The sequence below is a fragment of the Fopius arisanus genome, unplaced genomic scaffold, assembly GCF_000806365.1.
Source record: "Fopius arisanus strain USDA-PBARC FA_bdor unplaced genomic scaffold, ASM80636v1 scaffold00173, whole genome shotgun sequence".
Lineage (NCBI taxonomy): Eukaryota > Metazoa > Arthropoda > Insecta > Hymenoptera > Braconidae > Fopius > Fopius arisanus.
In genome coordinates, this window is record NW_011887912.1 from 110,969 (window position 1) to 135,557 (window position 24,589).

Sequence of the window (24,589 nt, forward strand, 5' to 3'; positions counted from 1 at the left end):
AATTTCAGTTAAACAAATGAAAAACAAAAAGCATTCGTACAGCAGAAAATAAAATTCACCCCGTCGACTTGATGGACACCCCAGCATTGCGTGTTGCACCCTCCCTCTTTGGATAAAAGTGAGCACGAATTTTTTCTCCACATTTAAATATTCCCGCATAAAATAAAATCACCGCCAGGTGTGCTGTGGTTCTTCCCTATTTGAATTTGACAGTTACAACGCCGAACTCACATTTTCTTGACTGCAATGCAACGCGTGTCGCGATATTCGTAGTTTTTCAACAATTTAACATAAAAATCATTCCAACACGGTTTTAAATATTTTCTGAAAATCAATCCCGTTGCCACATCAGGTAAACGAAACTATAAATGTCGCCATTAATTTTTTCGAATCCTTGCAACAGTGACTGAATGAATTTACCAAAAAAAAAAAACCTAAAATTTGCCTAAAGTCCTTCAGTGTCTTAAAATAAATTAATTTTACTACTAAACAACTAATTTAGAGGTTAAACATCTCTTTAAGGGTCTACCCACTTAACGGTTAGTCCTTGACCATCCCACAACAATAAATAATTCTCCTCCTTTTATTTAATGAGCACACTACTATCACTCATGCACCATCAGTATAATGAGCATAATTGCATTCCAATTGGCCAATAACTCTACGTCATTTCGTCGCTGATAGGTGTTATATTTTTTAACTCCGATTGTTTTCGTTGCACTTACGTCAGACCCGAGACGATGAATGACTCATTCCTCGAAGATCTAGGACTAGTGGAACAGAAGGCAGGATCTGCGGTTCGTGATGCAGAACGATACATAACAACTCGCCATTCGGAATCACCAAAGGTGGATTTCAGTATCGACTTTGAGCGAGAAGTAATGAGAAAACAGGGTAAAAAATTAGGATCTCCAGGGGTTGGAAAAAAGGCAGTGGCCTCCGCGGATCACCCAGAGCCCCAGCAGTCACCAGGAAAACGCCATAGCGAACCAAAGCCCAAGCCACTCACAAAAGATATGAAGACCTCATCATCGAGGACAAAGCATACTGAAAAGAAGGTGAAAATTGTGGAGAAGATAAAACCCATGGAGAATCTCGATAAACTGGAGGACCTGAAAACGATCCAGGGGTTCAAGTCCAGGGGGAAACGTGTGAGTGGCTCCAGGGAGAGTAGCAGGTTGTCCGACGGCTCATCCAAGGAAAACAGTCGACCTTCAGACTCCTCTGGGGACAGTGTCCAGGCGGAAATCCTAAGGGAACGGCACAGGGGCGCTGATAGCAACGTCAAAAGGCCAGAGCCTGGTGATAATGCCTCTCTGACGATGCTCAATGCAATCAAGGAGATCGTCAGCACTTACACAAAGCTCGAAGGCCAGAAGGTGATGAGGATGATGCAAGACCTCTACGTTAACTCTCAATCCAACATGATTAAACAGCTGATGCTCGTCACTGACGATCTCAAAGACCTCAATCTCAGTGAGGGCTCGCCCAGGTTCCAAGCACTTGTTAAGGAGAATCATCAGTTGCTGGAAAGTGTTGCTTTCCTCAGGAGTCGCGTCGACGAACTCCAAAAGGAAGCCGAGGAATTTGACAAGTTAAAGCAGGAGAACTTCATCCTCAGGGGAAAAATTCGAGAACTTGAGCAGAAGTAAGTGGTTAGGAGTTTTGTACTTTTTTGTATTTTTATCGTTTATTAAAGTTTTGCATTTATTCAAAAGTCACATTGAGGCATTTTTTTGTATTTACAATTATGAATGAATTCGTGATTCTGGAAAATCAACTCATTGGGGCTCGTTATGTTTTACCGGTGTCGGTGGAAACATAAAAAAAAAGAAATGAACACAAAGATATGGAGATATTAAAACTTGCGGAATAATCACTTTGGGTGATTGAAATATTTCGATTTGAATCAATAAGAGGCGAATAAATTGATTATAATGAAAATATCACTTACAGACTAGGTTGAGGCACAATGATGGACAATTATTAACGAGAGACAAAACTTAACTTTATAATTGTGATTAAAATTCTCGCGAATTTTCATGGACAGTTTAACACGACAGTTTAATATCGTTTTTTGCTTATTTGGCCACGCAATCAATCGCAGCCTCTGACTAGAGATCTGCTCTCATAAAAAAACCTTATTTTCACATCTAAAAAAACGCGAAATCCTGAAAGAATGAATCCTAAGGATCCCTGAGCCTGTCTCGCTCCTCCCTCTCGTCATCTTCCTCCTCACCCTCCTCCCTGGGGCCTGTGGCGGATTCGGGAGGTCTGGTCCATCTGATAAGAGTCTCAGGACTTCTATAAAGGAATATCAATTTGGCAAAGAGGTCTTCCTCGAGACTGAGTTCCCCGCTCTCCCTCACGAGATAGATATCTAGACATAGCCTGAGAATTCTGTCCACATAAGGCATATCATCGAACATAATCTTGGGTGCCATTTCGCTGACAGCTCTTCTCATTATCTGACTGACTAAAATAACAGCAGTGGTGTACAGTCCCAGAATGCCAAATCCACTGATGAAACTGAGGCCCTCTGGAAAGGCCTTGTCATTAAACAAAAACATGAATGTATAATTACAATCATTCAATGGTATCTGCTTCAACAAATTCATGTAGATAACATCATCGCAATTCTCGTCGACGACCCACCACTGTCCACTGGTAGTTCCATTGGCACTGGACAGATGTAGAGTGGCATTTCTGTACAGATAATCCTTCCCATTGTTCATTTCACCGTCATCGAATCCTGGAAACATGGGAATCCTCATGAGCTGTGGCACTTCAGCAGTGATTCTATTGGTGACCTTCAGAAACTTTGGGAAGACGTTTCTCACAGGAATGGAGACATTAGCCCCATTGGGTGGGGGTTCAGGGCCCAGTAGCTCAGCCAGGTTCTTCCTAAGGGGATTAAATTCTCCATTAATCCAAGCTGGTATCAGAATATTTCTCGGTGTCGACGTCACACCAGTCGAATCCTTAACATCAGTTTTCCTCGAGACTGTCCACTCGATGTGAAACGTCAGGGTGGCATTGGACTCGAGCTCAAGCTTGAGCCTCTCCTTGTCCGGTGGTGAGATGCTCCACAGCTTCTTGGAGGATCTGCTTAATCTCACAGCAGCTACATCCGTGGCTTCGTAATTCTCCAGGAATGTCACCGCAGATCTGCTCTTGCTGTATATGTTCTTCAGGGCTTTGAAGTCAGCTTCGGAATATGAGAAGATTGACGTGTCCTGGGCTGACATGGTGTAGATGGGCTCATATGAGCCTATCCTGATGCTGAGAGAGGCCTCATATGGCAGATTAGAAACCCCGACGGTGCCTCCCAAGGCGAACAGCAACAGGGGAAACCAAATTAAACCAATTATGAAGAATAGGGCACCTCCTCCAACCATGTATTTACTCATCTGCTGTTTCTTGACTCCTCGAGGCTGAGGAAAATCTGTTTCCATACCTCTCATGCATTTTATCTGGTAGATCGATGCAAATATATCCTCCATCTTAAACCAATCCATGATAGTCATGGAGGTGTCTGTCCAGATCCAGTCCATCACAGCTCGCAACTCGAATAAGAAAGGCACAAACATGAAGACTTTGAAGAGGGCATAATTTATTATACTATATTTCTTGCAAAGAAAATTCCCTAAAATTCTGGTGGGGTATCCCAGGCGCAGTTGATAGGCTGCCAGCAGCAGATAAAAACACTTCACCATGTACCAGATCTGTGGGGGCAGACGATCGTTGAATTGTCTCTCGGTTATGCTGGGAAGAATAAAAAACATCCACACATGAACACCGAAAATCAGGAAGTACTGAAACACGAGTTTCCCCAGAATTGATTTACGCAGGAAGAGGGCCCTGTCGATGACGATCAGAGCGAACTGAAGAAGCAGCATGAGGAGGAAAGACATGGGGACTCGGTTCTCCTGAACGTAAGCAGCAACACCACCGTCTCCTTGTTGAGTGCCAAACGAAGAGAAGCCGAAGATTATGAGAAGAAAATTGAAAAAGTCACACAGGAACATATAGGCGCACACATTAGTTTTTTCTTTGCCATCTGAACTCAGGATGTTGGCAAAAAAGTTTTGAGCTGGAGAGAGGTACTTTTGAGCTGTTTCTGTCACTGCTGTGGAGAATTTCTCTGTGCAAACTGGAGCTTCTTCTCCTTTCACTGCTATTAGAGCTTCGGATGAGGGATCTGGAGGATTTTCCGGGGTTGAGGTAGATTGTTGGTTCTGTTGATTCTGTCGGTCTAGTTGATCTTGTGAGGGAGCATCTTCAGAAACGTGGGGAAGTCGGAAAGACTGTCGAGTACCCTCTGGTTGATTCTCCTGCTCATTCTGCCAGTGAAATCTGGTTGACTCCTGATTTGTCGTATCTGTAGAACTCTTCATCGTGGCTAGAGTTAGCTTCGAGGGGATTATTTTTCTGGCAACGTAGGGAGTCGTCCACTGGCCTAACGACTTCAACATGAATCGGTGGAAGAAGACCATTAACAGCAATAGGAGATCCCACAGGGCGTAGTTTGGCTTTTTCTCAACTCCGATGATTCTTGGGGAATACAGGGGATTGTTTGGGGGCGCTGTGCGATTCCATGACATCAAGTCTAGCTGGAAGATACATTTCACAATAACAATTGCTTCTGTGTATGCGATTATTGTCACCCAAAAAGTTTTCGAGGGGCGAGGAATTGTGAGGGAGCCCCAGAAGAACACCATTAGGGGAAGTGGAATCGAAAGTACTGAGGCGTTCTTTATTTGGTGGAGGAAGATCATGAAGTAGCACATGAAGGTCGAGTGAGCGAGGATACCAAACCAAATGGAGGCTAGAAGCTGGATGACTGGGGGCTGATCCACCTCTGAGAGCTCTGGTTGGTCATCTTCGGGTTGAGGTGTTTGCTGGGTTCGCGTCAGAATCGAGCTGCAGAAAATTCAAGAATTAGTCCTGCACAACGATTTTTCACGCGAATACATTGACGATGTTTTTGAATTTCTCAGGGCATTCATTGGGTTTTTATTTATGAATAGTACGAATTTTTTTCATTGGAAAAAATATTTTTATCATGACTTGTTGGATTTTAAATTAAGAACTAGTTAATTTTTCCTTACGTAGTGGGGAAAGATAAGGGATTAAAAATAATAAATCAGCAAATGTACAGTGCGATGAGAGAAACTAATACAGTGCGAAGCGTACAGGCAAGCCAACTGTGGAGGATTTTTTTCCTTATACATGAGGGAAAGAAAAAAATTTGAAACAGCCAGTTTTTCATAATAACCGGTACCTGGAGGAGGACCCGTCCAATCCTCGCTCCAAACTTGGGGCCAGAATTCGGATGTGGGGCAGTGTCAGCAAGTTCTCCTTCCTGATAATGAAATAAAGCCAGCTTTTTCTAATTTAGATTAGAAATATTTTTCGAATATTCTTGAAGGAAAGACGTCAATTTTTTCACCCTTCACCTTTTAGCCACTGAACTAAACAACTTTCTAGATTCGATAGGCAAGTGCACGAGGATGATTCAGTACATAATGTAGTACATATTATTGTTGCCACACAGGATGAATTAATATCAGGAGACCAAGCTACCAAACTATCTACTGGATTATAAAAAAAAAAATGCTCAATTTGTTCAGATCTATACTCCCTACCTTTGATCCTCAGTTTTTGATTGACACGAACCCTCATCACCGTCCGTTGTGTCGTCAGTACTTCCCTCCGTCTCTGAGCTATCAGGGTGAATATATTTACTACTGCTCTAACGAGTACAAACTGATTGACGAGGGGAGCAATTAAAAATTAAAATTAATCCTTGGCTTCAGGAAATTCCTTTGCTCTCGTTTGAAATATCTAGTCTAATTATTAACATTCCTACTAAGATCTACCTATATAAATATCCATTCGCTTATTGAGCTATTTTTAATTTTTTTTTCTAGTTCTTTATATATTTTTTTAACTTTCCTGTTTGGTTAAAATAAATTCTCACCTCTGTTTCATTAATGGTATTGGCTGCCAAATTTGATTAATTCCTAATCTCATTCCCATCCGGAAATCTGGTTTAGCCTGAAAAAAGGACAACGATTGACAATTGAATTACAGCTCTTCAAGTGCAAATGGAAAAGTGCAATTCTAATAATGAATGACCTTCAAAATTTTCTTCTCCTTCGCAAGAACTTTCCGAATATATCTATAGTCCCTGGAAAATCTGTTCAAATATCTCGTAGCAGAGACCATCGAGCTGTTGATAAACTCGACGACGAATTTGAAATAAGTTAGCAGCGAAGCTCCCCTTTTCTCTTTCTCATTATCATCACCCTCTAAACGTTCATCAGAGGCAGAATGACTCGGAGATTTATCTGGATCATCAGTCTTCAGTTCCCTCTCAGCCTCCGATGACACCAAACTCGTTCTGTCACCATCCTATTGCAATAAAAAATCATCTCAACGACTGACGACTCAGAATTATCTCGAGTATCGAACAGCTCTTAGCAGTTGAAGAATTGTGTGTTAACTGTAGAGCTGACTGCCGAAGCTAGAACGATCAAAATAAATAGTCTACGATGCAAGCCCATTAAATCCTCCACCTTGCATAAAAATAATAAACGAAATTATGAAGATTATCCTGAAAGGATGACAATTAAAAATGCAACGAGATGCTAAATAACGTAAAGAGCATAAATTATTGATGGATAAAACAAAAACTGGAAGAGGCGTTCTACAAGGCGACAAACAAATAAATAATTTAAAAAAATGAACGAGTGGTAAAGCAGTGAAACATTGAATAAATAAAAACACGTTTTACCACTCAACGACAGAAATAATAGTGGTAACAAAAAAAAATTAAATGATGACGAAATTAATAGAAATCAGTATGATACATGGAATTTTGTTGCCAAAAAATCTATAGCTTCCATATTATTCGAGTTAAATAATCCATGCAGTATCAACACGTTAATGACTGTTAATGAGAGATTAATGTTAAGAAAAGAATTTTTTTTTCAATCAGATGAGAAATAATAGAAATATTTGAGTAGAATTAAAAAATTTTTATGCAAATGATAATTGAAGGTCTATAGATTTTTCATGCAAAAAATCGCATTAACATTCAAAATGATTTTCATGATTTCTCTGATGGAATGTGGGGTCTCACATCGGATGCCGCGGCTGTCTCAGTTTCGGAATGTGCGCTGAGATATGACATTGATGATTTCTTGCGAGTGAGGGGTACACTCTGACGTCGCAATCTCAATGCGTCCTTCTGGGTTCCTCCATACATTGCAACGTGGGTCGCAATCTCAATGTCTGTCTTGATAAGGGTTGTCATCAGCTGGAAAGGATATCACTCGAAAGGTTTAATTAAGAGTGCAGGAAAAATTCCCTCGAGTTAATTGTAGTCGCTAGGTTCACACGGTTAATTGCGTAACACTTTCACGATGCAACGAGTAGCTTATTATTTTTCCCTTCGACTCGTATCGATATTTATTGCTATCAATCCTTATCATTTTTCCGTCCAATATTTTATTACTGAATTTTCCGTAATGAGACTGTGGGGTAAAACGATGGCTTTCCATTTCTCAATGGTAATATTCATAATATTACCTCGGAAACTAATTAATCAATGGAGCTCATTTCGAGCTTGACTCATTTTAAAGGGGAAGGAGTGTACGTCCCATGGGGAAATTATAAAATTTTATTACAAATCGAATTGTTATTAACCTTAAAGAGAATGAGGAGTGCCTATCGCACTCCACCAGGTGTAGAGAATGAAAAAATTAAAGAGTTTATTAAATTTTAATCTGACCTCTGAGACAGTCATCCGTCTTCCCCGTTGCCTCTGACGTTCTCGTCGTTCCTCTTCCTCGACTTGATCCTCAGGAGATGGCAAGAGGTCGGTTACATCCTCCTCGTCCTCGAAATCATCGAACATGTAATAGTCTCCGGATCTGACAGCTGTTGGAATAAATGGGACATTATGTTCCGTCAAAGGGACTCATCGAGTTTAGGGGTACAAAGCCATGCAATAAAAACCACTGGACAAATCGACGGATCTAGACGACAATCAATTGGTTTTTATGTACATCTGTCGGAACAATTTACAAAGGAGTGGGATTGTTATGTATGGATTATGTGGAATGTTATGTATCATTGCGGGGGCTGAAAAAGAGTTTGATTAGGCAGAAGACAGCATGGGATTTCTCGAGAAATTTTTTACAATTGAATTACCCTCTCTGTTGGTCTTTGGCGTGTGATGTTTGTACAACGGCCGGTCTCTGGGATAGAGCGAATCTAACAGAACACACATTGATAAATAAAATAATAAATGATGAGTTGATAGCGGAGGGTCATGCGATTTCACTCCTAAATAAATCGATATGAGAGACATAATTGTGCCAATTGGGGTGTGAAATTAATTTTCTGTGGCAAAAATTGAAAATTTCAATGACAAAACAATAATTATCAATATCATATTCCAGATAATTTTGAGGAATTGAAATTTTCAATTTTTCGATCAACAATTAAAATTCCTACCCCAACTTCTAAATAAATATCACGTCGCGTGATGAAAGCGTATGTACACGACACGATGATGAAGGCATGATGTTTCTTCGAACGGTTTTACATGTGTGATGAGATCGTTGTGATCGGGAGTTGAAGGAGACGATGGATTGCCTCGGCGTTGGGTTATCAGATATCCAGGTGGTCCCTGCGAAGCTCGACTGCCTCCTGTGAAGAGCTCCAGAGGGCTCGCTCGAGGGGAGAGGATCGTAGGGTGGTGGAGAGAAAACGGGGAATGTTTCATCAGGGGATGGACCACGGGGATTGAGCTCGCTGGTGGGAGGAGAGCCAAAGGATATCCGGGTAGGCTCCAGGTAGCCCTCAAGACTCCCCGTAAGGATCGCCGAATTGGGGGATGGGGCCTGAAGGAGGGAAGCAGCACGAGGGGTTAGGGGTGGCGGATCGTCATCCACTTCGTCTCGTCTCTCATCTTCGTCGGTATCATCCTCGTCCAGGGGAGTTCTGTAACCCTGGGGTGGAGTGTGTCCCGAGGACACGCAGGTGCTCATACTCGATGTACGGGCCAGTGGTGCCACTCCTTTTTATTTTTGTTTGCGTGGGGAACACCATTTTATTTAACTATTTCTCGATTTTTAATATCCGCGGAGGAGAAAAAATTTAATTATTCGGAACAGATCGGAAATTCAAGTGAGGAGAATCAAACAATCTTGAAATATTAATAAAATCTCCCGAATTCGTACGAATATTTATAATAATTAAATGAAGGCTTGATTTTTTGGACAGCTGTAATGACGTTTTTCCGCGTAAGAATTGGCAAAAAATTCCTATTCGATAAAATGGTTCTGATAGAATTAAATAATAAAAATTTTTCGAGCTTGTACTCACCAATTTTATGATCAGCGGGCTCTCTATAACTGGGTCCCTGGATTCTTTGCTGATCTGCCTTGATCTTATCCATTTTGAACTTGAGCTTCTGCAGCACAGCCTTCTCAACATTCTCTTGGTACTCGATTCTTTTCTTGTGAAGGTCCTCGAGGAGTTCAGCCCCTCTCGAGGCCAAAATGCTCATGGCCTTGGTCTCATCGACGATATGAAAAAAGTAATAACTCTTAAACAGCCTCTTCTGAATAATCAGAAAAGTAAAGCACAGTCCATCCCAGAACATTCCAATGTCCTCCCTGGGGACATCGCATGTAGCACTGAGTGGCAGATTCGAGCCGTCAAATTTCTGGAGACAGGCAATTCCAAGTAGTTGAATGAGCCAGCACGCCGACTCTTCCATCTGCTGAATAAGGACACAGCCTACGCCCTGAAGAATCGTCTTCGAGAAGATGACAACGACATTATATCCCAGGAGCAAATTCCACCACTTGAGAATGGTCTTCACAGGTCTCAAATAAAAATCACTCCCCTGCCACAAAAACACAAACGCCCCAATCAAATATCCCAATGAAAACAAATTAGTTCTCTTGGTCCCAGCGAGAAACATAATTGACAAAGTAATCCATAGGAAGCTCATCATAACTCCCCTCTTCACAACATCCAGCCAGCAATGAATATGTGAGACATAATCCTTAACAGGATTCACGAAATTCGGTTTCTCCATATCTTGAAAGACCGAATAATTGTGCCCAGCGACGAAATCCTGCCCCTCAGCTGTACTCCTCGCTTCAATTCTGAACACCAGACTCTGCCTGACAACCATCAGCAGCAGGAAAAAATCACAAATGAGTTTCTTGGCATTGGGTGGAAAGTCAGGATCAGGGAGATACATCCACTCCTGGAGTCTCACAAGTATCTGGCTCTCTCTCCAGGGGTAATCGATGCAGAGCCACGGGGGAGGTGCTACAGCGAAGAAATACTGCAGTGGAAGAAGAATCATGACGAATCCCTTGAAGAAGGGCCAGATTCTGGCAATGGTTCTGCGTTTCTGGGCGAACATAATCAAAAGCCAGACCCCATACAGCACTGAGAAAAAATCCAGGCGAGTGCCAATCAATGCAACCAGTACCATAAAGCACAGTTCAAGCCCAAACTTGTAGAAACCATAATTGAAGAGGAACTTGAGGCACTCGCCAATGCCCCTGTCAGCCTCTGCACGAGTTATACTCGGGAACATAACCTGGGGAGTATCCAGAGACTGTCCTTTTCCATGCCTGTAAAAACACTGGCGTACCATAATAATGGCCCTGAATGTTGTCACTGTGACGATGCCAATGTAGCCTTTCAACAGGTCTGGCAGCATTCCAGGCGCTGCCTTTCGCAGCCCAATCCACTCTGCACTGTTGTACGTGTGATTCGACGTGTTGTTTTCCTTATCTGGAATCTCACTGGTACAGTTAACGTCCCAGTTATAATGGTTTATGTACTCTATCTGGTATAACATTTTGGCTACCATGAGTAAAGCAACAGCCATAGCCATTCCATTGATCGCCATTATTTGCATCGATCTTGTGAAGTTCATTACGACAACGACTGCTATCACGAAAAAAAGGTTTATAGCGCATACGTCATTTAGACAGAGGAGCATCAGGGAAATGTATATGATCTTCTGCATGTGAATCTCAAGAAATAGCCAGAGGTAGTTGTAAGCATTTTTCAATTGCTCGAGAGCCCTTCGGAAGAGAGCAGCTCTCTCGAGCTTAGACATGTGCTTCAGTTGTTTAAGTGTATAGATCGTGGTTCTCTCCTCGTGCTCACTCAGAAGAACCTCCAGGGGCGAGACTTCTGGAGCCATTGACGTCGATCGTCCGAGACTTCCTCTCTTCGATACTGTGTCCACGCTTATTTTGTCCATGCTTGTTGCCTCGAGGAAATCATCGTGGAAGTAGTGCATTTGAAGGACTGTTATAATAACGAAAAACGTCGGTGTTAGAAGACGGACGAAGAGATCTTTTGTCTGATAGGTCTCAAGTCCAATGTCGTTCTGAAGTTTTTTGTCAATGTACAGACGCTCCCAGTATGTGGGAAAATTGTGGAATTGATATGTGTACACTAGGATCAACATCACAACTGAGTACACGATTACTGTTATCCAGAAACCGTACATCATCTTTCTCCAACCTGACCACGATATCTGAAAGGAGATGACGAAAATCAAGAAGAGTGACATGTAGATTATCCTGAAGACCGTCATTCGTTCCCCTGTTATACCACTGGTGAAGAGCATTATGGCGACAACAACGATCCAGAATTTAGTGAAGAGCTTTTTCAGGACAAGACCAACGTCCTTCATGAATTGAGATTTTATCTCTGTGCTGTCGTGCTGCATTGAGGACGTCGCAGCTGATACCGTCACGTGTAGGGGAGCTACCATGTCTCGAAGGGTCGAGGAGCGCTGTTCTCGTTGCTTCTCGGACATGTACTGGCGCAGGGTAATCCAGAACATCATCATGAAGGCACTCTTCACGATCAAGTGGTAGCTGTTCATCTGATCTGACTTACTGAAGCCCAATTCCGAAAGGCTGAAGCCGTCGATCACTGTGGGGAGCTCTTCCTCGGTGAGGTTCATGCTGAAGACATAGCCGATAAGCACTAGGATGCTACCGTATAAAACAATGAAGGGGGAACACTTCATCATGGAAGCGCGCTTATTCGGAACCATCCACAGAATCAACGCCCACAGCAGGAAGACAAATGTCGTCCAACTGTGATACATGATGCTCCACGTCATCATTATTATGTTTGTCGCGAGGTACGAGGAGTTGGCGATTAGTTGAAAGATCGAGTAGACCGCCATTATTATATGCTCTATGGGGCCTGGTTCGTCGTCTTGACCTCCTAGGAAAATTGAGAGGGCTGGATTTCATGTGTATTTACGGTGGAGATAATATGAAAACGCGCAGAGCGCACGAAAAAATTGAATTGCTCTAGAAATTGATGAATTGACCGCAACTATTTCCGAACGTCAAACGAAAAAATTTATAAACGTAAAAAATATGAAAAAACTATTACTTTGATGGTTTAGGGATGGAGGTATGGATTTACCGTCACTCATGGATTGCATCTGAATACTGTCATCGTGCTGTCCGTCCTGGACAATGACACTACCAGTCGAGTCCTGAAGGAGACCAGTCCTTCCGGAACCAAACCGCATCAGCTGTTCAATTGAACAAAACCATGAAAATTCCATTGCTCTCATATTTCGCCCCATTTATATCGTCCTAATTAGAAAGCTGTGGATTGTGTGGATTAACCAAATCCAGTGCTTCAGTCCGGTGCTCAAAAAAGCGAAACCACGCACACACAAATATAAAATCCCTCACCCGATTAGTGTAATCTCCGATGATATATAAATTACCCCTCTGAGTTAGCATGCATCGAGATAGAGCATGGGTTATTTATTAATTACGGATGCAATGGAATGGGTAAATAAAATTAATCATAATTAAGCTTGCTATTGGATACGTACGGGTGTCCTCTCGTCAGGTTGAGTCGAAAGTGCAACTGGCGGCTTCTAAAACACAGCAAACCAAAAAAAAAATGTCGAGCACATCTAAGACACCGTTAGAAAATTTCTCTTCCAAAATTTCCAGGAAAAACGTGAAGTTATTGAATTTTTTTTTAATTTTAATTATTGAAAAAAGGCGGAATTCATAATTGGGGTTTGAGAAATTTCTAACAATGAAATGCACAATGGGACGATTATCTCGACTACCCTATTGATTTTTTAATGTTATCTCATTTAATTATACAAGACACCCCCTCGATTTTCCGGTTATTCCGATTTTTAAATATTTTGTCTTGTTTATTTTAATATCAAATAGGCGCTCCAGGGAACTAGTTCATACGTAAAGTATAAAAGTATATAATTAAAAAAAGCACAAGCAATATCGAGCAGTAATCCATCTGTTTTCCGTGTCTGTTTGTGTTTTCCATCGGCAAACAGTTTCAATCTTACCCGTGCCTTTCTGCGGGCTGACTGCCACCTTTCAGACGGTGTTCTCCGTCTGATTGAAACATGACGTGACAATGGTGTATCCAAATTCCTCAATTTTCCGCTCAAACGCGCGGTATTTTCGAGGAGTTGTGCCTGCCTCAGTTTTTAATTAAAGCCGCATTGAAGTGAGAGACAGAAGACGGAAATATTTTGTTTAATTGTTAGTTAGAGCACCAGAACATAATTATTTCGGTTAATTGACAATAATAATTAGCCGGTGAATCATCGAAAGAACTTTACACTTTACCAATTTTCTACGTAATTATTTCGTCATTTGTTCGAGCATTGATTGGTGGTCTGTAGTAATTGATTGCCGGGGTTATTAGTGAATGATCTTACCGGTTTGTTGAAAAGATACTGCGACTGTAGAGCAAGGACATAGTACAGCCAGAAAAGTCCGAGGGCGTAACCATAATTCGCCCACTCAGAGTCTTTCCCAGGAAAATCAACGTTCCTGGGATCAGAGCAGTTGGTCATGTAGTACGGCTCCAGGGCAAAGTACCTGGACCAGGTGCTGTTCACGGGAACAATCTCTTGTGGCCACTGGTTTTGGTACGTCAGGAGAACGGCGATGTGCAAGACTACTACAGCCATCAAGAGCCTGCAGACACCCGCGAAAATTTTTTTGAGCTCCTTGTAGCATGCCCACCACGTCGCTGCCCCCAGGAATATCACGAAATAGAAACCACCCTCCACTGAGGGATTTAGGGAGGACACACAACAGAGAGAGGCGAGAACGATGTAACTCCCTATGCCACCCAGGAAATTGATGATCTTGTTGTTGGCATCAAGGGATTGTTTTGCGGTGGGGCCGGGTTCCGGATGGCGATTTGAGCCCTCTGCATCTGGACTTTTCCAAGTGAATTTTTTAGTCAAGACGAAAACGACGATTGTGACTGGTAGGGCAACAATTTCTGGGATCAGCCAGAAGAAAACTTCCCAGACAGTGGCCTCGTCCATTCGCACTAGTCCAATGTGCCTGAATAGCTGTTCCAGAAATGAACAGTTCATCGTGAACTCCTCGTGGATGGATGGAACCGCCAGCAGAATAATGTGAAACCCCAGCTGGGTCAGGGCGGTCAGGGAACATAAGATCAGGCAGCATTTCAAATACCGACCGGTCGTTGATTTCATCGTCTCGTGGGTGGGGACCGATATCAAGGGCGATATTAACATCAACACCAGGTAAATCAACGATAAACCCACCGGTCGCCATATCGCGCCTGAAATTGATTTCATGTTATAAAATACACCGAGAGATATTTCTCCCATTGAAATGGACTAATGCCATAAGAATTAAATTTATTTTGATGCTCGAAGGAAGAAAATTGCCGAGCTGCCATGAAAGGTCGCCTGAAATTCCAATGGGCTCAACGGCCCATGAATGGAATGGAAAAGCAGATTAATTTTGAAAAGGTCGAATTCTTTTACAGGTTTATTAGCATTTTCAGACGATTGATATTTTTTAATTCATGAACAAAAAACATTTTCTTGATTTATGAATATTTTTCTCCACTCGAATTTATTTGAAAGACAATGATGTCTCTACTTTTTTTTTTTGAAGTCGATGAAAGCCAATAGTTAGTAAGAAGATACATTCGGAGAGACATCTGCGAGTGATTAACACCCCGCGACTATTTATTATGTACCCGTTAATTATTTCTATGGGAAGCAACAGCTGGTCGGTTAAATTTGGCAAGCGTGTAATGAATGTTTCCATATCGAGAGTAACTATGTAAAAATGTACTACAGCTGCCAGAATAATTGAGCCGTAAGAAAAATATCTTTCACGGGAAAAATGTGTTGCTGAATGCAGAAATATTTCTTTTCTGACATCAAAAAATTTTGACTGCCTGTGATCTGGACTTTTATTTTTATCCAGAAATCTGTAAACCGACTATCTTCGCGCTTCTAATTTTGGAACCGGCATTCTAGTTTCCGACAACCTGAGCCCCTGGTGATTCGACGTTCGAGCAATTTTCGCGGTGCGGAGCCCCACATGGCTCAACAGTTTGTATCCCATGAATTTGTTTTCCATTTCCACTTGACGCTTTGCATTGTGGCACCCATCCAATAGGAGTACGCGATAACCGAGCAAATGTATGTGTACATAAGCCGTGGAAATATCAACGGAACTTCAAAGACACTCGTCGATAACAAATCGCGAATGGGCAACATCGCGAGACGAGTCGGGAGTAATTAGAGTAATAATTCTATTCAACAATCATAGCCAACAAATGAATTAGATTGCCATTAGTTTCGCAATGGCTGGGGATCATTAACAGAATCGTGAGAAATCATTGAAAATATATGGACAGAATAAACATTATATGAGTGGACACGTCTATTTGAAAACGTGATATCATCGTTGCCTATCGCACGCCGTCTTATCCATTCCCATATTTTTTATTCTATAACTTTGTGATGATGTGGGTAACTTTTACGTAATTAATTATTCACGGAATAGTTCGGAAACTTACATGCTGTAAATGTCACTGGTATAACGACTCTGAGGAATGCCACATTCAGCCAGTACTGGGCCATCTTGACCTGTTGGTTGTTTCCAGGACCCAATCTTCACTCTAGAATCACGAAACAAATAAAATCATGTGTGTAATAATACGTCGAGGTGAACCCCCTAAACATTAATAATTCTTCACGCCTGTCTTCGACCACTCCCAGCTCAATTACAGCTCAATTACAAAAAGCCTCATCCGATCGACATGTACTGGTTATTTTTTCTGTCCCTTTCCAACGCAAAAGGGAGACCCGGCGTCACAGATGTTCTTTAGGCGCCGGAGTGAATGAATATGTGAATATATGATGGGCAGTATAAAAAGGTGCTAATGATTCCGTGAAATCTATAACTCATTACAGAGGAATGGCTTACGTGTCTGCTGGATTGTCGCATGACACATAAGACGTTAATGCACTATTGAAAATGTTAATCTGCAAATCTGAAATTACGGGTACCAACCAGTCGATACCGTCCTCTATCAGTCGTGAAATCTATTGGCTTTTATTTATGATTGCTCAGGGAGTTTGCCCGGTGATTAATTGTTGTATTAAGCGAGGTTGATTCCTTTTTGCTTGGGCCGGAATATCGCGTATCATACTGGGAGGAAATGTAGGGTACACATGATCGATCGGCCGAAATTCCGGTTTATACCATACCACAAGGTGCGTTCCAAGGTGAAAAAGTGTTAATAAAACTGGGGTAAATTGCTTTTATCACTGCAGCAATGATGACAGAGTGACTTTATTGTTTATGGGGATCAATAGCACAATTTTTTCCCTAAAGATACCAAATCTTCTACATTTTTCAACATCTTATTATATGAATGTTCCGGGGATTTCGTTATTAATTATTGTCCGGCAATTATCACTACATAAATTGTTCTGATTCGTGTTATGATACACTGTCGTCACACCCAGTTAGACAAAATGAAAAAGAAAGCCGTGTCAAGGGCTCGTTGCGTGATGCACGCAACAGGGAATTATTACTTAAATTAATGAAAAAAGACAATGAATTAAAACGAAAAAAAACCCAACGTGATGTTGACTTTAGATTTGAAAAAATGAATGAGATTAACCTTGTAAAGTAGTTGAGAGTGCGTAAAACAAGGCTCTCTGATTTGAATGGACAAACATGCAATTAATGTTGAAACAATTATTTTAAGTTAATGCTTTTGAAATGACATTCTGAATCATTTATTATTACGAATATGTCAATGGGATTTATTCAATAATAAAAAATCAGAATATATCAAATAACAACATTTTTTAAAATAATGTTACGAAATAAATAATTTCCCAGGACATGAAAAAAATAATTTGGTGGATTGTCTCACTTTCTAGTCGTTATTGTCAATATCCCGCATGATTCCAGTTGGAAAATGATGACATTCGGTGACACTGCGACACTAAATTCGATTGAATTAATCAGTATTTACTCCGATATAACCTAAATCACGTATTGAGATGCTTTTCTCCTTCACTACTGAGTCCTGGAGTCCAACCACTGGAGCGACAATTCACTGGAGCCCGATATTCACATATTTTTATTTTTCCTGGACTGAGGGAATTAAAAAATTATTTGGGTAATTAAGTGATTGGTAATTAAACGTTTTTGGATTAATTCACTGACAGCGTAATAACGAAGGATAAACACAAATCACGAATCAGTTGGTTCGACCGGCGGACTGCAACTGGAAGTCCCGCGCAGAAAGGGTTGACTAAAGTAGACGCTCAGTGGTGGGGGCTGTCACTCCACCTGCCTCGTAGTACCTCACCCCAACGAAGAGGGGGCACCACATGCAATGTTGGGGTGTCCACCCCCGTCAGTCGACTCGGTAAATGCCTCAATAGCAGTTACGCTGTCAAAGGGACCAGTCGACGGGGTGAATGTTATTTTGAAAATGAAAAATTCGAAATTTTCAGAAAAGTATCAGGGGAGTGAGTAATTTGTGGATGGTACGGGATTCCCGAGCAGATGGAGCAAATTACTTGACTGTTTAAAATGAGGAAGACATCTGCTGCACCGACCTACACGATTATTCTTGCGTTATACATAAAGGTAAACATAATGGCTACCGCTCAAAAATCGAATTGAAAAAATTCGAGAGAAATAAAAATCAAATTGAATCAGAAATTATAGCCGGGAAAAAAATAGTGGAACACCTCTGTAATAAGACCATCTTTTTAATTGTAAAAATATAAATAACTGTACGAGATTTTTTACAAAATTCCTGTATCCAGGGAAAAATTTATTAACTTGAAAAATATGATGATTACATAATACTCGAGTAAGGTATGAAAATAATGATCAACTAATTTAAACAAAACAGGAGAATTAAATACGGATCTGGAGAAGTGGAACAATTTTCGCTATTTCATAAATTTGGTAGTTGAATCTGACGGATAAAAAAATAAAAAACTTGTGAAATTATTGAAAATCTGGTAACTGCGCAGTTCTCCTTTTGGAATCGATTATTCAAGGCACTGAGTCGATTATAATAAAAAAATAGAGATTAATGCGAATTAAATACGGTGATTCAACTAGGGCCTCATCATCTCCTTGGCCATTTGCTGACAGATCTTCATCTCGTTGCAGTCATGGACCATCGTATCCATCCTACTGGCGAATACTTCCAACGTTGAATTGACAAAATTTCCGTTTACCAGGGCGTCCTTGCAGATTTGTGTTAAACTCTGGAAACACTTGCGAGTCGTATCGTCTGGGGATGGGCACTTTGGCAAATCCTTTGTGATGGGCCACGCCAGGAACACGTACTGCATTGCTGCGGTCCAGTGCTGGGATTCTATTAATTTAATGCCTTGTTCAATCAGAGTTTTCTGATACGTTTCAAGATGAACAGACGCTCGGTTGTAAGGGAACTCATAGTTGCCCTCGAGAGACATCAAACTCTCAGAGACATTCTGCCTGAGAAGTGTCAGCCTCTCTCTGAGGGGCTGGACATCAGCGACAGGCATTCTTTTGATGACGATATCCCTGAGTTTATCATCGAGGCTGAGTGCCCCATCCTCCTGCATGGACACCAGATCCATGATGACCTTGGTCAGCTGTTCATTACTGAGACCTCGCAAACCATTCATCAAACTCCCAGTAAACTGCTTCTCACCCTCTCTCTCATTGACCCTGGTTTTGTCCGGGGTCGTGTCGTTATTATCGTCTAGGAGAAGCCGTTTCCTCGGCGTGCTTTTGAGGTGCGTCGATGCCTTTGTGGGACTTTTCACGGGCGTGCGATCCCTCAGGGAGAGACTCAATAGACTATCTCGTTTTGCATCGACTTCTGGTGACCAGACGATGCTTTTGCTCCTCCGACCGCGTTTCTGGATCACCAACTCGTCGGGACTGGGTGCTGGACTCCATGAGTCTCGGCTGTACCTGTTATTGATAGTGTTGACGTCTGATGGAAGAGGAGAGCCTGGAAAAATTTATTTAATCCTCAAGAATATGGAATGTTCGCGTTTTGTAACACATGAAAGGTGAGGGAGGAAAAAAATCATGGAAATTCCATTACCTGGTGATACACTGAGACTCGTAATATCTGGTATGACAGCAAGTGCTTGTCTCAGTGATCTCCGACGTCGATGGAGAGTTTCCCGCGTTGGTGTTGTCATCATCTGAATCGAGTCAAACGATTGTTTATCCCCGAACAATCACATGTAAATATTTTCTATCCACTTATTCACCAGAAAAATAGGAGGGTGTGCGTTTGTTGACCTTATGACTGCCTTTATAACCTACGCCGCTGGCAATCCAATACACGCAAAACTACAACCCTTCACTCTCCCGAATTTATTCGATACAGAAATTGATATCGTGCGTTCTATTTAAAGCAAATCAATGCTTTAAAATATAATAGATCGAAGGAAAAACGCATTACGCGGAATAAGTCGTACGGGACGCGCGGGAAAACCGTTAATAAGTGTCAGTGATTCATTATGTTTCGCGCAAAATCGACATTTTTTTTTTATGAGCTTCAGGTTCGTTTCCATCGACCAGAGGCAGCTCAACCCCGCGAATATTAGTAATTTTGAATATAAATTTTTCAAAAAGTTTGTCAAATAAGTTTGTCAACTCTCCTTCGAGTATATCTCATCTTAGAATTTTTTATTATTTCAGCGGCTGTAAAATATTGAAAAAAAAAATTAATTGGTCATGAAAATATAGCACAACATTTACCTTTTCACCATGGCCCCGGTTACATTTTAATGTCTCAAATTTCACATATACAATAATAAGAAAGATTCATCAAGACGAAAAATATGTTTATATAATAATATATCCATATATCACAAGGTTTTGTAATTGGAGAAAAAACAAAAATAATCAGTCCACTGAGACTGATCTAACAATTACATCAATATCTGACATTTATTTCACTATGACACCGTAGAAGAATTACTTGATTTCACATATACACCACACAGTGCAGCGCAAAAATTCAATTATCCTCTATACACAACTCTAGCCCTCACACGTTCATTTCCTCTGAATACTCGTTAAATTATTCTCATGAATAAATCGATGTACCAGCGTTGGAAATTAAACATACTAGTTGATCTACATAATTTACAATTACCTAAAAATATCATCTACGAGGCGCCCACTCCCACTCCCCATTGAAATTAAATAAATTCTTCTCAGATACATGATTCCCTACGTTAAACAATTTCGTCCCATTTCGATCTATTGAATATATTCAATATCATCTCCACAAAGTCCCCGAGAATTGTAGATATTTTAATGGCACAGTCTTTAATTATTCCTGTCAGAACAACGACAGCAAAAACAGCAGACGAAGACAAAATAAAAAGCATTTTGCTTCTTGTTCGATGGGCCCAATTAGCTGAGTTCAAATCCAGCACCAGCTTGGATGGCGTACAGTAATTTTTCACGCAGTGTGGATTCGTCTAGGAATTCTGGCAGTTTCAAAAGATTCATGCAGGTACTCGATGTTGGGAGTCGATCGATGGTACCTGCATGTTGTATGCAGAACGGTGGATCCAATTCCTGTCCCCCAAAAAATCAGTTTAATTAATGAATCAAGTTTCGAATAGACAAATAACGAATTACCTTAAACCCCAGAAGAGGAGGTCGACTACAGCTGGTAACAAACTTGAGGAGCTGTCCCTTCTGCTTGTTAGTGAATCCTTCGACGACCCTCCAGAAAGCAGTAATGGTCGGGTGATCAGGCGCATAGCCCCCGGTATAATTCGTATGCATTTTCAAATCATCAACATCGACAGGTATTTGTGCCCCCGAGATGAGTACCTGCATCTCCTTATTATTAAACATCTGCAGCCACTCCAAGGGTATAACATTAGCAATTCCCTGTTTGAAAGCAAAGCACTGAGGCCTGATTTCTTTATTAAGCTTATAATCCGCCATGAGATGAATATACTCGATCCTGTTGTCATTGGTCACAGGTATTTGTGAACCCTTGGGCTTCAGTTCATCGATTCTTCTCTCCCCGAGTTCATCAGAGAGTACAGTGAAGTCAAGCCCCAAGTCCGAAACATCTCCCTTATAACTCTTCAAGTACAAAAGATTTCTGTACATGACAGGATCTAGCGAGGCCAAATGATGAACATCAACATCCGACTGTCGACCCACAATTTTCGACAGGAAAAATTCAGCAAAAGGCAGCTCCACGAGTAAATTTTCATAGATAGCCTTTCCCATCATCCTCCCGATGAAGTAATAGTGCTTGGGGAAATCATCAACGAGAAGATGAACAGTGGGATTAGGATACAACATGTTGTCCTTTGTGAGCCTGAAGAACCCCCTGTTAGGATCGAAGCTGGTTTTCAACAATTCAGAGAGAAATTCCCTGAAGAGACCTCCACCATCGACTCCAGCTTCCTCGACCCCAGCAGTATTCACTAGCTGTACCCTCATCTTGAGCCTCAATTCAGGTTCATTCTCAGAGGAGAGTTTGTCGAGGGCATCTTCGTACAGATAATTCCTCCTGACGGATATTTGTATGGAGGGGCCTTGCATGAAGTGCGTGAGCTCACCCTGGTGCTCCATTTTATCTCTGTAGATCAATGACTGGAGAACCATAACTCGATCATTAAAGGGAACGATGAAGGGCACCTCCCGGAGGAGCGTCAACATTCTAATCTCCTTGGTAGACAGTGGAGGACCATGCTCACTCTCCTCCTGATCCTGGGTAAGGCTCCTGAGGCCCTGAAATGGCGAGTAACTCGTGCGACTGGTTCTCCTCCTCCAGGTGATATCCTGAGGCTTATCCAGAGGAATAGGAATGTTGGAGGTGATCCAGTGTCCATCTGGGCAGAATTGTCGTCTGAGATCTCGCGTGTGGAGTTGCCTGAGGAGTCCAGACGTCGCCTTGAACAGATGTACCCACATTTGTGTGTCCTGCTTGTCCTGGAGAAGTTTTGTAGATGGACCGAGAACAGCCCTCTTGTAGTCATCCCTGACAGTGGGTCGACAGTCGGGGAAGGCCAACTCCACGAGTCCCAGACAAACGCCTTTCAAATAATCCGAGAGCGGCACGAGCTCACCGGTTGTGAAGGGCATTGCTGTCCTCTCGTTCTCAGGCTCCTCATCCTCCATGGAGGTCTCCTTGGCCTCTGTGAAAAATTCCGAGTCGTGGAGCGTGGCTATTAGCAGACTGAAGAGTGAACAGAAGACAGCAATCAAGGAAGCTATGTTTTTTGAGTCCTCAGCTGTTGGTGCTATACCCCTGGACATTATCTGAACGAGTGGAGTGGATCCACCACCGAATATTGACGTCTGTTTCGTGGTAATCAGCGCACTCCAGAGTCTCCTCACAAATTCTGGTTTGAATGCCAGCATGTACAGGAGTTTGTACTTGTGAGACGCGAGCTTGTCAGTTCTCAGGAGATTGTGACAGAGTTGACAGAGGGACTGGAGCATAGCCTGATCCTCACTCTTGTCCAGAGACGTGAGAATCCTGTGAACTCTGTCGTCCTCATTTAACATTTTTATACACTGGAGCATTATCTCCACCTGACTCTGATCCACCATAACCGCCTCAGTGTCAGAGATACTCATGTCATCGTCCTCCACAATATCATTGGCAGGAGTCTCTGAGGGCAGTGGTCCCAGGGTTGTGGATGTCAGGGAGGCGAGGACCTGGATATAATTTACCAGGACAGTGTCAGACGACGAGGGATTAAAATTCGTGGGCTCCAGTGATAACACCGCGTACAGAAGACTCCGGGTAGGAACAATCTCCAGTCTATTGATGCAGCATATTAACTCGGCATATGGAAAACTCGAGAGCTCTGACAATGATGGTATCAGGAATAATCTCACAGGATCCGACATCCTGGGGACGAGAATAGTATTGACAAACTCCTTGATAACAATCATTGCAAAATCGTTGTCGTATTTGGTGTCTGTGGAGAGGACCAGAGGCTGTTTTATCAGGTCAAAGTAACATTTGACTCTGGGAGTTGGAGGTGTCGACGTGGACTCGTCCAATGGTGGAATGCTCTCCTCAAGGAGCTTCTTGACATTCCAGAAGTACGAATTCAGTACCAAATACTTAAGAATATCCCTCAGGTGATTTCTGCAGGTATCATTATTATTCTTCGTGGCTTGTGTGTCATTTATGAAACTCTCGAGAACTCTCAAGGGCAGGGCTGTCGATATTTGTCTGTTGATATTGGTTATCTCGACAATAAACTGTAAACACAACTTGAGAATCCACCGAAGTCGCCAGAGCCAGTCCGTATTGCTGTATCTGTTGAGGATTTTCTCCTTGTTCGATAGAATGTGCTCCAGAAGCCAGATGAGCCTCTCATAATCAATCTTGGCATCGTAGAAAAATAAAAGGGTTCTTATGTACGGTATTAGATCGTTCACCTGGAGTTTACTCTGAACCTGGGCCCTGGCCCTGTCGAATTCAATTCTGCAGTTTCTCTTTGCCGATTGGCGCACCAGGTAACTCCGGGTTTGGGCGTGAATCTTCAGGGCTGCATTCTGACGTTTACGTTGTTGCTCACGTTTATTACGTTCCAGTTGGGCATGCTGGAGCAGAGCTGCTTTCTCATCCCTCCGACTAGCACCAGCCAAATTCTGCTGGGGTCTGCGACGATAATCACCCTCGAAACTGTACATTTTGCATCACCAGAGTGATAATTTTTTTTTATCGGTTGTTAACACCACCTTGAGGTTTTACAAGTTAATGACATTGTGGGAAAATCACACTCTTTCACTGATTGTTCATTTATTCCAGGTAATTTTGGTTAGTCTCAATCTTCTATTCAATCTGATTTTTCTGATTGTTTATTGACATTCAATTGGTCGTTTGGAGCTATCTTTTTTGGGGTGACGGATTTTTTTTCATTGAGTTCACTCGATTTTTCGTTTTGCAGCACTCAGTCTGAGAGTTAGGTTAAAGGGACGTCCACTAATGGATATAGTGAAGTCATGGGCGATTCGTGAATTTTCGGGAAAATGACGATGACGTTTTTTAATTATGGTTAGGGAGTCTAGGTGTGTGCACTTACGGGACTATCATTGATAACAGTAATGGCTTCAACGATGAGGGTGTTTGTGTCAGGGTTATGTACTTCGTACGTGAGTTGTAAATAATTTTTCACGGTTTTTCT

General features: G+C 41.9%; 4 protein-coding genes across 10 annotated transcripts; 1 reads left to right on the forward strand and 3 right to left on the reverse strand.

Moving 5' to 3' along the window:
- Positions 1-220: 220 nt before the first annotated feature.
- On the forward strand, positions 221-1,678 carry LOC105272424 (uncharacterized). Its single transcript, XM_011314556.1, has 2 exons — positions 221-352; positions 731-1,678. Exon 2 carries the CDS (start codon positions 741-743, stop codon positions 1,650-1,652), a length of 912 nt encoding a protein of 303 aa, XP_011312858.1. The 5' UTR covers positions 221-352; positions 731-740; the 3' UTR covers positions 1,653-1,678.
- Positions 1,679-2,160: 482 nt separating this feature from the next.
- Positions 2,161-17,653, reverse strand: Piezo (piezo type mechanosensitive ion channel component). Of its 7 annotated transcripts, XM_011314549.1 has the most exons (14): positions 17,601-17,653; positions 17,305-17,528; positions 15,934-16,035; positions 13,793-14,676; positions 12,926-12,970; positions 12,469-12,613; positions 9,400-12,294; positions 8,221-8,283; positions 7,799-7,947; positions 7,148-7,324; positions 6,142-6,417; positions 5,984-6,060; positions 5,649-5,726; positions 2,161-4,923 (listed from the first exon to the last, which is right to left on the reverse strand). In XM_011314549.1, the coding sequence occupies exons 3-14, from the start codon at positions 15,995-15,997 to the stop codon at positions 2,187-2,189; spliced, it is 7,590 nt and encodes a 2,529-aa protein (XP_011312851.1). In that variant the 5' UTR covers positions 15,998-16,035; positions 17,305-17,528; positions 17,601-17,653; the 3' UTR covers positions 2,161-2,186. The 7 variants fall into 7 exon arrangements, with proteins under 7 accessions (XP_011312851.1, XP_011312852.1, XP_011312850.1 ...); XM_011314550.1 differs by having other exon boundaries at positions 12,502-12,613; positions 17,305-17,650; XM_011314548.1 differs by having other exon boundaries at positions 17,305-17,650.
- A 524-nt stretch (positions 17,654-18,177) lies between these two features.
- On the reverse strand, positions 18,178-19,935 carry LOC105272425 (uncharacterized). Its single transcript, XM_011314557.1, has 2 exons — positions 19,498-19,935; positions 18,178-19,401 (listed from the first exon to the last, which is right to left on the reverse strand). Exons 1-2 carry the CDS (start codon positions 19,598-19,600, stop codon positions 18,512-18,514), a joined length of 993 nt encoding a protein of 330 aa, XP_011312859.1. The 5' UTR covers positions 19,601-19,935; the 3' UTR covers positions 18,178-18,511.
- Positions 19,936-20,335: 400 nt separating this feature from the next.
- LOC105272430 (ubiquitin-protein ligase E3C) lies at positions 20,336-24,568 on the reverse strand. Its single transcript, XM_011314570.1, has 2 exons — positions 21,057-24,568; positions 20,336-20,993 (listed from the first exon to the last, which is right to left on the reverse strand). Exons 1-2 carry the CDS (start codon positions 24,093-24,095, stop codon positions 20,826-20,828), a joined length of 3,207 nt encoding a protein of 1,068 aa, XP_011312872.1. The 5' UTR covers positions 24,096-24,568; the 3' UTR covers positions 20,336-20,825.
- Positions 24,569-24,589: the final 21 nt, after the last annotated feature.